We start from the raw sequence: 16007 nt of genomic DNA, 5'->3' as shown, positions 1-16007 counted from the left end.
TCTCTAATTTAGTACCAATGCTTATAATTTCCCTATATACCTGTTTAGTTTCAATACCATACAGTAGCATATGAATCACAAAAATCATTCAGCACATGCAAAACCTTTAGGTCATCCTGGGTATTCAGAATGTGGCAATGGCTTTAGTGTTGTTATGATTTACTGCTACACCTTGTATAGAGAGTGGCCATTATTTTTCTTTGTTGGAGGCTGGGTCAAAATTAAGTGACTGTTAGCTTACTGCTGAGTATGGTAAGACATGTCAGAAGATAATATGCTCCAACCCTTACGGGGCTGGGTTATTATTTGCATTTCTTAATCTGATTGGTGAAACATATTCTTACACTCCAGGGAACGTAGTGTGATGCTGAAACAATCATTGCACAAAGTACTCTGGGTCAGACCCTCAGGTGATGTAAATCCACAGATTTATGGACTTCAGAGAAGGTCCCCCAGTTTACATCTCTAAAAAGACCTAGCTGATGGTACATTGTAGCACACACAAAACACCAAATGAAAGTAATAATGTAACACTGTATCAGTGTAACAACCTGTCCCTCACTGTCTTGCATCCCACATCACGCACATGGGCTGGATCCTGCAGTAAAATGCATTTCCCTAATGGGATCTCTCAGGAGAAAGGGCCTCAGTAATCCATAGTCTGAGAGTACCTGTGAATGCCCTTTAAACTGCACAGCACCCAGTGGCCTGTGCAGAGGAGGATGGCTTCCTGGCTTCCTTTGCTCCCATATGCTTGAGGGGTCTACTCCTGACATCTTTGAAGTCAGTAGCAAAGTTCCCTTTAACTGGAGTGGTACAAAATCAGATAGGGACATGGGTAAATACGTGGGCTATGATTAGTCCTTGTATGCAGGGGATGCAATAGGGAAGATCCCAGTGCACCGATGAAAGGGCAAGGTATTGTTTGGCCTTTGACCTTCCGGCAGAGTTCACAAAGACATATTGCATCTCCTCAATCCTGGGCAGCTCTGTTAGCCTTGACTATAGCCCTGTTTTTCCTTTAATTTAAGCAAGAGGGTCACTTAAGTTGCCTCTCAGCCAAATGACGCCTCAGAAACACCAGCTTCTCAGGAAAAACCTGAAACACTTCAAGTTCTGTGCAGCAGTAAGAGCAAAAGAATGCAATGTAGGGGTGTATGTAATAGCTGTCTGGTATGGCCTTGCGGGTTCTGTAGTGCAATGAGGGCCAGAGCCACACACTGTGGCCCCTTCCTCAAGACCTGCATGAAATACCTTGGCACAAAACCTCTTTGCTTAAAATAGCAAAGACCGCAAGAAACCCTAGGGATCAGTTCCAAATAGTCAAATATACTGATCTTAACAATGCAGCTTAATCTTAAAATATGGTAAGTGCTTTGTATTGCATTCACGGGTATAATTCTGTCCATTCCAAATACAACTACCTGTTAAAAATTAAACATTAAGAAGTTTGATAATGCTTTGTCAGATTCATTTTCATGGTTGTTTGGAAAGAACTTCTTTATTATCCCTTAGAGAAATCAGGTGCAGATCACCATCCTAATCCTACAATAGATAAGGTCTATTAGTATTCTCCAACAACAAATTTGCAGGGAAAATACATAGGCTGGAACAATAAAAACAATGAAGTGTCATTCACTTAGAGAAGCAGTAAATTCTTTTGGGGGTTTGAGTGACTTTAAATAATCTGGCAAAATATTAACTCTTTAAATTGTATACAGAATTAAGGGTTTTTTTTCATAATTTCTTCATTAATTTCAGACTAGAGAAGGTATAAAATAACCTCTATTACATAATAAATAGATATGACCCAGAAACCTCTCAGTGCCAATTGACAGAGGGCATATGAGATGACCAGAGTTTTACAGGGATCCTCTGGGTCAGGTATATACATAAGAGTTCACCAAAGGACAGCACATGATGTCTCTAATGAGACCCAGTGGCCATCATAATCTTGTGAACTGGTATCGTTTGATACGGTCTCTCATGGCCTTCTTATCAATAAACTAGGGAAATAAAACCTAGATGAGGCTACTATAAGGTGGGTGCATAACTGGCTGGATAACCATTCTCAGAAATTAGTTATTAATGGTTCACAGTCATGCTGGAAGGGCATAACAAGTGAGGTTCTGCAGGGGTCTGTTTTGGGACCGGTTCTATTCAATATTTTTATCACCCTTTGTCAGGGCAGTTATACACTGGAATAAATTGCCCATGGAGGTTGTGGAATCTCCATCACTGGAGATATTTAAGAGCAGGTTGGATAGACATCTATCAGAAATAATCTAGATGGTGCTTGGTCCTGCTGTGAGGGCAGGGGACTGGACATGATGATCTTTTGAGCTCCCTTCCAGTTCTAGTATCCTATGATTCTATTAAAGGATAGTATTTAGGAAGTTATATGTCTAAATAATGTTTTAAGTTAAGGCAAGTCATTGTACATCAACTCAGAAACCAACCATAAGAGAGCAAAATCCAGAAGAGAAGATGCACAGGATAAAAACAATCAACAGAGGAAGTACTGTTTGTAAATAAGATCAAAGGATTAATATATCAAGTAACATGCAATATGCTTCATCCAGGATGCAAGCTCGCTACATAGCTTGTCTCTTGAAAAAGGGATGGTGGCCTGCCTGGCTTAAAAGCACTGGAGAGAAATTCTTTATTAGCTACAATAGTGTCTTGTTCATTGTCAAGGCTCCAGAATGCATGCTATAATCATATTTTATATGTAGCCCTTTGTTTCCCATACCTCTACTTGTTACCACTCAATTCTCTATCACTTAAATATACTTTTTCTTGTTTTCACTATAAACTTCTCTCACTGCTGTGTGTTAAGTGAAGCAGAGATGTGAGGTATAATTGGTAAGATGGAGTGTTCTGTTCCTTTTGCAAACTGTGAATCTGAACACCATGAGGGCATGTTTACACTAGGAAATTATTTTTAAATAACTTACATGTCATAAAACGAGTGAGGTCAGACAATATGGAAAATAATATCATGTAGTGTAAAGCATTGCTTTTAAGTTGTGTGAATAAACTATGCCAGTAAAAGGAGTTCTTTGCATCAAGTCCTTTCAATTCAACTATTTATCAGAAAGATTGACACTAATTGTAAGGGCAGTGACACCCTTCTAAATTAACTGTGATGGCTACTTTATTAGGCTCCACTCTTTCTGTGTTAAGAATTTTGAATGCCAATAGAAGAATAAGGTAGCCACCCACCACCTTTTCTAACTCAATAAAATAGACTTTTAAAAATAAGCCCAACATTTGTAATTAAATGAGCATATAGGAAAATAAGAGCTGAATTATTCTCATGAAAAGGATCTCAATAAGGGCAGTTGCAACCACTATCACCCTTAGTGTAATTCTCCAATTCTTGCTCACGTTGAATAGTGCTATTAGACTCAATAAAACCTCTGGAAAAGGAAAATACCACTTGGAATAAAGATGAAAAAATAATTCCCATTATTGTGGAACATCATTAAACATGTAAAGGCTAATATATAAAATGTCTTCATAAACCCATAGTAAGAAGTAAAAGGCTATGAACAGTGTAAAAGCCAAACTGATAAAAAGTTGAAATTAAAGTGTAAACATTGCTTTTATTATCAAACTAGACCCATGGCTTCCAGTGTTATTTTATTCTTCACAAAGAAAATCTAATGTTTTACCTACAAAATGAATACAGGCAGTCCCCGGGTTACGTACAAGATAGGGACTGTAGGTTTGTTCTTAAGTTGAATCTGTATGTAAGTCGGAACTGGCATCCAGATTCAGCCGCTGCTGAAACTGATCAGTTTCAACAGGGCTGAATCTGGACACCAGTTCTTACTTACATACAGATTCAACTTAAGAAACCCAGGCGTCCCCAAGTCAGCTGCTGCTGAAACTGATCAGCAGCTGATTCCAGGAAGCCGGGGGCAGAGCAACTCTGCCTCGGGCTTCCTGTAGTCAGCCGCTGGTCAGTTTCAGCAGCGGCTAACTTGGGGACGCCTGGGGCAGAGCAGCTCGGGTGTTGCTGGGTTGGTCCAGTAGCGTGGCCGCTCCTCGGCGCTACTGGACCAACCCAGCAGCACCCCAGCTGCTCTGCCCCAGGCGTCCTGATTCAGCCCCTGCTGAAACTGATCAGCAGCGGCTGAATCACGACTCCTGGGGCAGAGCAGCTGGGGTACTGCTGGGTTGGTCCAGTAGCGCCAAGGAGCGGTGCTGCGGGACCAACCGGCAGCACCCCACCTGCTCTACCACAGGCTCCGGGCTTTGCTCCACGTCTCCCTGGTCTGCTGGGGGGGGCACTAGCTGTGTCCCCCCCCAGCAGACCAGGGAGACGCGGAGCAAAGCGGCGGAGGACCCGGGCCGGATTGCAGCGCTTCGCCGCGGGTCCGGCCGGGTCCTCCGCGGCTTTGCTCCGCGTCTCCCTGGTCTGCAGACCAGGGAGACGCCGAGCAAAGCGGCGGAGGACCCGGGGCCAGACCCGCGGCCGCTTCCAGATCAGCTGGAAGCAGCCACGGGTCTGGCCCCGGGTCCTCTGCCGCTTTGCTCCCCATCTCCCTGGTCTGCTGGGTCCCCCAGCAGACCAGGGAGATGGGGAGCAGCTTTTCTCTCCCCGGAGGAGGTGGGCGGCGAGACCAGGCGTCCCGCCACTCCAGTCCTCCAGGGCGAGAAAATCCCCGTTCGTAACTGCGGATCTGACATAAGTCGGATCCGCGTAACTTGGGGACTGCCTGTACTTTCTAAAAATGGCATCAGTAAAAAAGTTTCTTCGCATTTTCCCAAAGTAGAAGAGAAATATTATGATATAAGCAATATTGAGAAGTAGTTATTTGTCTCTATCAGTTGGGGATTGGATTACACTAGAGCACAATAGCCACAACCAGCTCATATAGACTGCCAGGGCACAGAAACAACCTCCATTTGCTAGCACAAAAAATCCCTTTAAGCTTTGATATTCTTCATGAGCTGTCATGTTCTGAGTTCTATCAGCTTTTCCTTAGAAAATCCTTTTACTTTGGAAACAAGCAATAAAAATAAAAATATATTAAATATTTTCCTAATTTTACTGTTCCTCCTCACCATTTCCATAGATATCACATGGAAGATATTTGATCACTTAATGGGGCCAGTGGGCCATGCAATCAAGAACAGAAGAGTCACTAGGCCTGATTCTCCTCTTTATATTGGGATAGCTCCATTAATTTCAGAGGAGTCCTCCTTGCTGAGAAGAGAATTATATACATTCTCCCTATTGAGATGACGTCCACAATACAAAAACAAAAGCCCAGAGGCTTTCTGGTTTAACACAAAACAATTCACTTGACCAGTATTTATCAGAGATAATTCTTCCCAGACTAGTAAAATTGTGATTTAACAGTTCAACATTAACTATTTCTGTTACTCAATATATAGTGAAGAAAGAACGTTTTTTTATTCTAGTTGTTTTTTAAGGTAATTAGATAATTCTGATCATACCCTCAAGGTATCAAAGGTTTGCAAGATACCTACTGTGACATCAGTTAAAGCATCTATTGTGATGCTTCTCCTCCGAGCATCTCCCTTGAGGGTCCAGCCCCCCACACCAGGGCTTAGAGGAGATCCTCAGAGAGTAGGAAATCCTCCTACAGCAGGATACACAGAATCTTGGGGCCCTTTATGCCACTTTAATCTTCTACCATGTGTAGAGGAGCCAGAGTAGGAGTAAGGATTTCATCCTGAGTATCTAAGTTAAATGATACAGTGATTATTCCTATATATGAATATTGTGAATCTATATTGCATTCTCATAAGCACCTTGCAAAATTCCCACTGACTTGAGTGGCAGCCAGACTGGCCCATAACTGTATTTGAAAAATTGGTTTAATCAGACAAAGGTTTAGTAAAGCAGACAGTTTTGCCCACGAACCCGGCACCGACAGCCTGCATGAGCTGTTGAGCAAGGTATTTGGAGAGGAGGGGACTCCATGCTCCCAGAAGGGGAAGGGCCTCAGGCAGAAAGGGGCAGGGCAAAAGGTAGCTAGCCCCTAGACCACATGGAGTACATAGTGCAGTCCTCCAGCAGCAATTTAATGGGTCTGGGGCTCCAGCTGCTGCCACCGCTGCAGTTGCAGTGGTGGCAGCTGGGAGCCCCAGGCCCGTTTGAATTGCAGGGCAATTGTCCCCTTTAACTCTCTCTCCCCTTGAATCAGCAGGCCTGCCTATGATTTAGAAAGCTTGCAAATAGTTATCTATGGTTCAGTATTAAAGAAATTAATTATGTTCAGCCCAGATAGGTAAAATAACGAATAAAATATGTTTGGGGTCAAGAAGTAGGGACTCACTGATTAAATCCCACAGAGAGATATTCAGGTGTGTTGTGTTTTTTAAATTTAGACAATGAGTTCAGAAGAAACAACTCACTTGATTGAAATAGAGTTTCTCTTTACTTTAGGAGAGATGTTATACATTTTAACTAAGTCAGGTCAAGAATATCCAGAGCAGAAATATTTATCGAAGAATATGAAGACTTAAAAATACATATTTAGATTGTTACCACCAGGTTAAGTGGCACAAGGACTGGAACTGCCCTGCTACATTTTCAGGATCAAGATTTTAAACAGATATCTGAGACATCATTGGCTATGTGCATGGAGGCTGTTTTCTGAAGAAATTGACACAGGGCAACAACAGACCAAGAGGCCTTAACACACACAATGGTTGGATAAGTACAAAGCAACTCCTTATGACCAGCTGAGAAATTATGAGAAATGAATGAATAACACTGATGTAATGTTCAGGACTTCTACATATAGAAACCTCCATTAAAAGAGGGTGATTTAACTTTGTAAAGCCTACAGTCATGTTGGACATGTTTAGTTTGGCTACACACCTACACATTTCACACATTTATAGATCTATTTGGAGATACTTTAACAGTAAAAGACAAAAATGTTTCTTAAAAAAATACAAAGCAGTTTTTATTAACGAATTTACAATAAGAATCAATTGAAATGGCAAAAAATAATTAATACACATGGATCTTGTAAAACAATACATAGTAGCTGGTCTGTCAACCTAGAATACTAGGACTGGAAGGGACCTCAAGAGGTCATCGAGTCCAGCCCCCCGCCCTCAAGGCAGGACCAAGCTCCGTCTACAACATACTAACACAAAACAGGGACAACAGAAAATGTTACTGAACTTCCCATTTTTCAATGCTCTAACAGCTCCCTTGTAAATATGAAGGGCCAAATCATCTTCTGTAGTAAACTGGGTTAGCTTCATTGAAGTAAAGGAAAATATTCCAGTTTAGGAGCAATACCACATACTCCTAAACTGGAATATTTTAGGGGGGTGAGAGGTGGATTGCAGTTTCTACATTTTCTTTTCAAATACTTAGTTTATTAATTGCCTTCTATTAAAACAAGAATTTGTCCAAGAGACACTATGTCTAATTTCCTTGTGCAGGATTAGCCAGGTTTGATCTTCTAGCCTTGGTAACATGTAAAATAATATAACAGACTTGGGGGTGGGGGGGGGGGAGAAATCAAGGATTGTCACTGAAGGTGAATTTATTTTTTAAAATCAACCTGACTAATCTCCTTTGTCACATTAATATAATTACCACTATTCTTCTACTTAAGACTCCCTTTAAGGGATTGCCTGTTTAAATGATAATGCCAAAAGGGTATGCAAGAGCAGTATTATAGATATTTGTATGCAGTCTTGGAAGAGTCTGCTGATGTTCAGTTTAGTCAACAGATAACGCTAAAAAATTAAAGGTAGGGCTCTAGATTGGTATATACCATAGTTAAATGGACGAAGGGTACTTCAAGCATTAAGAATTTGTAACAGTTCAACCGTTTTCCATAAAGAGTAATAATATTTTTCAGTAAAAAACACTGATTCAAATATTTGGCTTTTAAGCAAGAATAGTGCTGCAGAGAAACAAATAATTCTCATTGCAAATAATAGCTATTTCTAATGTAAAAAAACATAAAGAAACTAGTTCTCAGGCTGAACTAGTTAGAAGAATTACATTGTATACACACACACACACACACACACACACACACACACACACACACATTATAAAAAAAGTAAAAGTGTATTGTAGAAGGCTCTTTAAGTCAAAGTAGTGCATTTAATAGTGGTGGGCTCTTCAGATTTAAAACAGGTTACTTTAGACTAAGATTTTTCTTTAGTTCTCATAGTCTTGGGAAGTTTATTTCTTGACTTGTAGGCCCTTTGTTTCTTACTCCCTGCTTAAAAAAAAAAAAAAGAGTAGAGTTAGGAAAAATAGCATGACAGAGTGTCATCATTCCTCACTTGTTCCCCTCCCCCACCCTCCCATCATGTTTATTATAGAAGTCATTCTGATAGCAACAGTTGTAACTGACGTTGCAGAACATTTCCCATTATATCTCTGATTACGCATGTTCTAACCTTTCCAAAATGTTCACCTTTGAGGTTGAAATTTTCCTTGACTGCTCTTAAGAATCAGTCTGGAAAGAACAAAAATCTCTCCAGCTATTTTTAAGTTATAGCAAAAACAGAATTTTCCCCCTTTACAATATTTTTTCAAAGAATGTGGTTAAACAAGCAATAAAACAGAGCCAAAGTTTAAAAGTTAACTGTACTTTTGCCAAGTTAAAAAAACTGTTTTGTTTCACAGTAAGTTCAAAGCGTTTGAAGACTACATACTGTGTATAGCCAGTCTATTTGTTAATTCAGAACACAATAAAGGCTAGATGCAAATCCCACTAGGGGTCTTTCCACTGACATCAGTGGGGTTTGGATCAGGCCTTTTCAGTGCCTGTGAGCAGGGCTTGGGAAGTGTGCACTTTTCAAAAGTGATGGAGACACTTCTCTAGGACTTCCTTTTAATTTGCATCCATATGCCCTAAGGTCAGATCTCAGCTCCTTTGTTTCCCTCCTAAAGCCTCAGATTTTTAGGGGGGTTTATTGTTGAAATTAAGCAGGCACTTTCTTGACACTACTTGAAGTGCCATAAGGTCATAGATCCATTTGTAGAACCAATATTTAGTCAAAGGAAAGAAAACGGTCACCATAACAAGGTGGCAGAAGAGACACCTGGGGGAAGCAAAAGGTACTAATACTGCTTAAAAGTTGCTCACAATAGCACTCTCTAGTCCAGGCATGTCAAACTGGCATTTGGAGGGCTGCATGCTGCCTGACTGAAATTTTTTGTGGCCTGCCAGAACATTTTTATAAGAGAATGACGTGCGACCCACTGGCCGCTCAGAGCACGTGACCGAGTGCCTGCTCACAGCTGGCCGGGCCGCTCTGCGCCACAGCGATTGCTCACGGCTGGTCAGGCTGCTCTGCGAGCACGCTCATGGCTGGCTGGGCACTCTGCGCTGGGCTCTCCAGCAGGCGCTCAAAGCTGGCCACTGTGCTCATGGCACCCCAGCACCTCAGGCAGCAATGTCTACTCTGGTACCCAGGTATCAGGTTGGGGGGCGCTGGGAGAGCCTGGCTCTGGGGCAGGGGGATGGCATTAGGTTGGGGGGCCTGGCTCTGGAGGAGTGGAGGTGCATTGGATTAGAACAGGGGTATGGGAGTGCCTGGCTCTGGGGGAGAGGAGGCAGTTATTGTTAATGTATTTATTCCCAAATAAAAACAAGTATAGACCATGGTTAATCAAATTTCAGCTGCTTTGTAAGTTTGAGATTTTGCATAAAGATATAATTATTTAAGCAATTGCAAAAGTTGACATTTATTGATATTAAATATACATTTTGTGATTTTTTTTATTTCAACCAGAAAGTTATGGATCATATACAAAATTTAAAAGTACCTTAAATTTATAATTAAAAAATATGTAAAATTAATTTTAAAAATTAATGTGAACAATTTTACATGTCAAGTTATTGTATTATAAAATATACCTAAAACATAATCTAATAATAAATAACTACAACTTTCTGACAATGTACATTTTCTTCGGTGGCCCTAGGGTTGCCAGGTGTCCAGTATTGGTGCCTTCTGCCTGGCACCTAAAATGCATTTTTTTGCTTGACAAACCATCTGGAACCCTAGGTGGCCCTGAAAGCCATCAGTTTTCATTTGTGTGGCCTCAGTAGGCTTCGAGTTTGACCTGCCTGCTCTAGTCTGTACACTACAAATGCATACATGCACTGCAGTACAAACTAACGCTATTACCCATCAGGTGGGCAGTGTCTATTAAATCTCAAGGTACAGTTTGATGAAGAGGCTGCTTTGCTTCTCTTGGGTTTTCCCAACTAGTGCCTAGTGGTTTTATTTCTTTATTCCATCCCTTCCCACACACTTAAAAAATAAAATAAAATAAAATAAAAAATAAAAAGAGCAAGAGAGAGAAACCTGCATTAATGAATGAAGCATTGCAGGTGCTAATGAGCTCTCAGATTGTAAAAGCTAAAGCTGAATGTTCAGCCTTATTCCTCTTGTTGTGCATATGCAAAGTGTCATTGTCTTACCTTGTAATTATGCTAAATAGCATGACCAAAAAGAGAGTTTACATTGGGGTGAACATTGGGTTCTTTTGTGACCTCCAGAAGGAGAACTATTTAGGAGTCACCTCCTATTTACCTTATTCAAGTTATTAGACTCATTGAAGTCAATGGGACTATTTTTAAAAGAAAACCTGGATAGGGCCCCCTGGGTCATTTTCACCAACTGCACATTGGTGATAATGCTGGACCCAAAGTACTGAGAGTGTAATGTTTCTAAAGTGGGCTGGGGGTGAAAAGTTTTGTACAAATGCTAGTTAATATGCACATTTTGAATAGTAAAAGAATAAAAATCTTACCTTTCTTGCAGACATTGAAACAATCTTTTATAGTAACAAAGTTATTGGCATTTCCACCACAACCCGTATAGCTAAACTCCTCACATGACTGACTCTTTGGATTGTAGTAATAGCGGGTAACAGAGGATGAACACGATCCTTCATCTTTTGGGCTATAGCATAATAAGGGCCCAGCTTTAAAAAAAAAGTACCATAATGTTCAATATCTGACTTGCTATATGGAAACCCCTTCCCCCCCCCCCAAAAAAAACATGCCACAGCTTGGGGGGCAATCTTGCACCAATTGAAATAACTGATTACCAGTCATTCCACACTGCATTTGAGACTCAAGCAGTTTTCTGTAGACAATGCTGTGCATCTGATCAATATGAATGACTTGGAGCCATATGCTACTTTCTTACACATTTATATTGGAATAGCTTCAATAGGACTTTGCCTGGAAGTATGGAAGGCATAGTTTCACCCTTCATCTATTCCATGATTTTACAAGTACAACTAAATAAATAACTTGCATAAAAGCATTGTATTAAAACAATCAGGTTAGCTTTTTTCTTATCAGAATTGTGTCTTGGATATTGGTGATATTTGCCCTGTCATGAAATGTGCAAGAGAAACTAAACAAGATTATTTTCACCCATGAAAATATTGTCAAACCTGTCATGAGCCAAAATTAATGAAGATGTCATAATGCATTTTGCAATGGTTAGTTATTCATCTAATATTAGTTTTTATGCATCTGGGATACATTTATTGTTCCATTACAAAATTTAGATATAGTTACTGTAATCAGTAACCATGTTTCTTCTTTGAAGAAGAGCCAATGAGTTACAACTCTCAATTAAAGTTCTTTGCCTTCTGAGAAGAAATTAGTGCCAGAAACAAACAAGGCAGCATCTCTCAGGTCTTTAATTTTAGCAAACCACTCTCTCTGAACTCCAGGTGTCATCCATCTAAAGCCCAGCAACTCACTGTGGCAACATGCACACACCCCACCAAATTTTTCCCTCAATTATACCTCTACAGTTCCTCAGAAATCAAAGGGTTGTGTGGGTGTAACTGTTAGACATGATTCAAGTTGCAATATAATATTTTTAGATTGGTGGTTTGGCCCTTTATGTAACAGGCAGCAGGGGTTGATCATACCTGAAAGTCTGTGGGCAAATATGACATCATGCACAAACCATGCTCAGAAACACTTTATAGCAGTGAGGAAATATCAAACTTGAAATAGAGGCAAAGACTATTTTAAGGTAGATCTTAATAGGTAATAAGAAAAATATTGATAAACACCATCTTTTTCAGCACGAGAACTGTAAAAATAAGCTATTGTAGTAGAATGTTGAAGTAATAATTACTTTTTTCAGGCAAACAGTAGTCCACACATGATTCTTTATCTTGGAAGTTGTTATCATTTCCATAGCATCCACCATAGATGAATTGTTCACATTTCATTGAACTTAGGTTGAAGAAATATTTTTTTAGGTAACCTCTACATGGTCCTGGATCAGCCTCCAGTCTGCATATTTTGGGCACTTCTATAACAAAAAGCACTTAAATATCAAAACATAGTTAGCTTAAACTATTACATCTTGTCTGGCATGCTTTCCATTGGCAAAAATTATTTCTCAACTTATTTAACATCTGCCAAAATGCTTAGAGATAGGATTATAGAGATTATTAAAATACTACATTAGATTGAGCAACTAGTGAGCTAGATGGCATTTTAACACATTATTCGTATCTTTAAAACACTAGGGACACTAAGCTGGGGGGGAAGGTAGATATGCTGTAGGGAAGGGATAGGGTCCTGAGTGACCTAGACAAATTAGAGGTGTGGCAAAAGAAATCTGATGAGGTTCGACAAAGTCAAGTGCAGAGTCCTACACTTACGACAGAAGAATCCTAAGCACTGCTACAGTATGGGGACTGACTGGCTAAGTGGCAGTTCTGCAGAAAAGGACTTGGGGATTACAGTAGACAAGAGCTGGAAATGAGTCAACAGTGTGCCCATGTAGCCAAGAAGGCTAACGGCATATTGGCTGCGTTAATGGAAGCATTGCTAGCTGAGCAAGGGAAGAGCTTATTCCCCTTTGACACTAGTCAAATACTGCATTGCATCCAGTTTTGAGTCACCCACTAGAGAAAGTGGACAAATGGACAAAAGTCTAGTGGAGACTAACCAAAATGATTAGAGGGCTGGGGCTCGTGACTTATGAGGAGAGACTGAGGGAACTGGGCTTATTTAATCTTCAGAAGAGAAGAATGAAGGGGGATTTGATAGCAGCCTTCAATTACCTGAAAGGGGGAATTCCAAAGAGGATGGTGGTAGTAGATGACAGAACAAGCTGCAGTGGTCTCAAATTGCAATGGGAGGGATCTAAATTAGTTTTTTCCCTAATATCTGTTTCACTAAGAGTAGGTTGCCTTCAGAGGTGGTGGAATGTCTATCCTTAGAAATTTAAGGCAAGGCTTGACAAAGCCCTGGCTGGAATGATTTAGTTGTGGTTGGTCCTACATTGAGCAGGATGCGGGATGGGGGTAGGGGTGGGGAGAGAGAATTGGACTAGATTACCTCCTTAAATCTCTTCCAACTCTAATCTATGAAATATGTCCATCCATTTTAGTCCTTTCCTCAATGGAATGGCTTTAGTGGTTAAGCCAATAAAGCCCTACAAAGCCTCCATTCTGTGGGGGGTTTATACTAGCTAGAGTTGCAAGCTAGTACTGGTAATGCTGCTGCTATTACAGCTATCACTGGCAAAAAGATAAATTCAGGAGAAAAGCAATCAGCAAAACCCACTAGTGGCTGTGTCTAGACTGGCCAGTTTTTCCGGAAAATCAGCTGCTTTTCAAGAAAAACTTCCAGCTGTCTACAGTGGCCGCTTGAATTTCCTCAAAAGCACTGACTTCCTCCTGTAAGAAATCAGTGCTTCTTGTGGAAATACTATTCTGCTCCCATTCAGGCAAAAGTCCCTTTTGCGCAAAGCTTTTGTGCAAAACGGCCAGTGTAGACAGCTCAGATTTGTTTTCCACAAAAAAGCCCTAATCACGAAAATGGCGATCAGGGTTTTTTGTGGAAAAGCGCATCTAGATTGGCATGGACGCTTTTCTGCAAAAAGTGCTTTTGCAGAAAAGCGTCTGTGCCAATCTAGACGCTCTGTTCCAAAAATGCTTTTAACGGAAAACTTTTCTGTTAAAAGCATTTCCGGAAAATCATGCCAATCTAGACACAGCCACTGAGAAAGGAAACCTTCACTTGCTCCCAGGAGCTTCTTGATGTGGAAAGTTGTAATAGTATCACACCTGAGAGCTACTAGCTAACATGTCACTTGATCCAAAATGATAAACATACATATGCAAGCTACAAGTGTTCAGGTTGGACCTCCGTGGTGTGGCACCCTCAGGACCGGACCAATCCGCATGAGGAATTTTGCTGTACCAGAGAAGGTCATTTCTGGGCCCAACTCGGTCACCAGCCTCCCCAGCCATGGCCTCATTGCCAGTTGGCTTCCCCCTACTGCTGGGCCCTCCACACACAGGGCTCCTGGCCCCGACATAGCAGACCTTCTGCTGCCATGCACAGCCCCACTGCCAGGCTCTATCCACTCGGGGCAGCCCCCACCTGGGATCCAATTGCGCTGTGGGCGACAAGCCCTGCTTGAGCTTCAACCTCACTGGGCAGCCCCACTGCCTCCCAGTCTTACTAGGCAACTCTGCCGGGTGGCAGTGGGGCTGCCAAGCTTTTTGCTGCACCACTGGCAAGCCCCGCTCCCAGGTTCCTGATTCTGTTGCCAGGAAGCCGCACTGGGCAGCTGAGCTGCTTGGCAGTAGCGAGGCTGCCAGACTCCTGGTTGTGCTGCTGGGCAGCCCCCATTTTCGCTGCTTGGCTCCAGCCCCGCTGCCTCCCATACCCCACCCCGCACCGTGCTGGTACCAGGCAGCAGTTTTGCTGCTGGGCTCCCCGTTTCACTGCCACAGGGTGGCCCAGCTACTGAGCTCTAGCCCCACTGCAGAGCTCCCAGCCACCAACCCTCCACAAGGACTCTCTGGTCCTGGGACATGCCAGGCCAGGAATGTTGCCCGACCAGGGAATCCGGGGGTTTAGAGAGGTTCAACCTGTATTAAGTTAGGCAGCTGAAAGGAAATGTTTTTAAAATAGAATTTTGGATGGATGCCTTCAATTTATGAATCTTCATCCGAATCAACGTTCCCCAGAAGTTCAGGGACGCTTTTAGTCAGGGGAATGTGTAGCCACAGGTATGGCTGCGGGGGCACAGAGGATGCAAAGGGGCCATGGGAATATTAATGAGACACACCACGACGGGGCTTTCTGAGCCAAGAGGCGCCCATGCCGACCTGTGCAGGAAGCACACGCCTCAGAAGGTCTAGTACCTGCACTGGGGGGACAGAAGCAGCCGTCAGCGTCCCTTCCTGCAAAGCTGGGCAGTGAACTATTCCCCGCGCAGGCTGTCCAAGAACCCGAGGCAATTCGGGGAGAGGCGGGGGGCGCCTGTGCCTAAGCAAAGGGACTTACTCCTGATCATCCAGCAGCTCTTCTCGCAGCTCTCCAGGCTCCTGAAGTTGTTGGCGTTGCCCTCGCAGCCCCCATAGGTGAACTCCTGGCACGTCTGCGTGTACCTGTTGTAGTACCACCTCGGGAGGAGCGCGCGGCAGGGGCCTTCCTCTGGGGGCAGCAGGCAGGTCGCTTGGTTCGGCGCTGTGGGGAGAGACGGGCGCTGTCAGGGGCCACCGGGGGCAGCGCGCACGTGGGCAGCTCCCGGGCGCAGCAGGGAGAGGGGAGGGAAGCCGAGCTAGAGGCGGGAGAAGCGACGGGGCAGGAGCACGCGCGGAGCCCCCCCGCAGGACAAAGGGAGCCAGCCCAGGGCTGAGCCAGCGCAAGAGGCGTCCCGGGACGAAACCGAGGGAGCCACAAAAGCTAACGAGTCCCCCCCCCCCCCCCCTCTGCCGCTACCTGCTAGCGCCTTGGGAGCCCCCAGAGCCTGCCCCAGCCGGAGCAGCAGCGCGCCCAGCACCAGGCAGCTGGCACACGGGCGCATTGTCTGGCGTGGAGAAGCGGAGCCGAGTCCGAGGCGCTCCTGCTGCAGGGCAAGCGATCCAGAGACAGAGCCGAAGCTTGTCCTTGTCCTCCCTTGCCCCATCTCTCGGCCCCTTATATCCGCCTCCCTCGGGGCGCGCGCGAGCCCGGGTGGGGCGCGCG

General features: G+C 43.2%; 1 protein-coding gene across 3 annotated transcripts; it reads right to left on the bottom strand.

The window, feature by feature from the left end:
- Positions 1–6936: 6936 nt before the first annotated feature.
- On the bottom strand, positions 6937–16001 carry TFPI2 (tissue factor pathway inhibitor 2). Of its 3 annotated transcripts, XR_012902049.2 has the most exons (6): positions 15762–15999; positions 15324–15506; positions 12145–12324; positions 10790–10963; positions 7137–8240; positions 6937–7050 (listed from the first exon to the last, which is right to left on the bottom strand). XR_012902049.2 is itself a non-coding variant. In XM_075922358.2 (5 exons), the coding sequence occupies exons 1-5, from the start codon at positions 15946–15948 to the stop codon at positions 8164–8166; spliced, it is 798 nt and encodes a 265-aa protein (XP_075778473.2). In that variant the 5' UTR covers positions 15949–16001; the 3' UTR covers positions 6937–8163. The 3 variants fall into 3 exon arrangements, 2 of the variants coding, with proteins under 2 accessions (XP_075778473.2, XP_075778472.2); XM_075922358.2 differs by having other exon boundaries at positions 6937–8237; positions 15762–16001; XM_075922357.2 differs by having other exon boundaries at positions 6937–8240.
- Positions 16002–16007: the final 6 nt, after the last annotated feature.

This window comes from Pelodiscus sinensis, chromosome 2 (genome assembly GCF_052426305.1).
Source record: "Pelodiscus sinensis isolate ZL-2025 chromosome 2, ASM5242630v1, whole genome shotgun sequence".
In the NCBI taxonomy this organism is placed as follows: Eukaryota; Metazoa; Chordata; order Testudines; family Trionychidae; genus Pelodiscus; species Pelodiscus sinensis.
The sequence above is the reverse complement of the archived record's forward strand: the minus strand, read 5'-3'. Positions and strand labels throughout refer to the sequence as shown.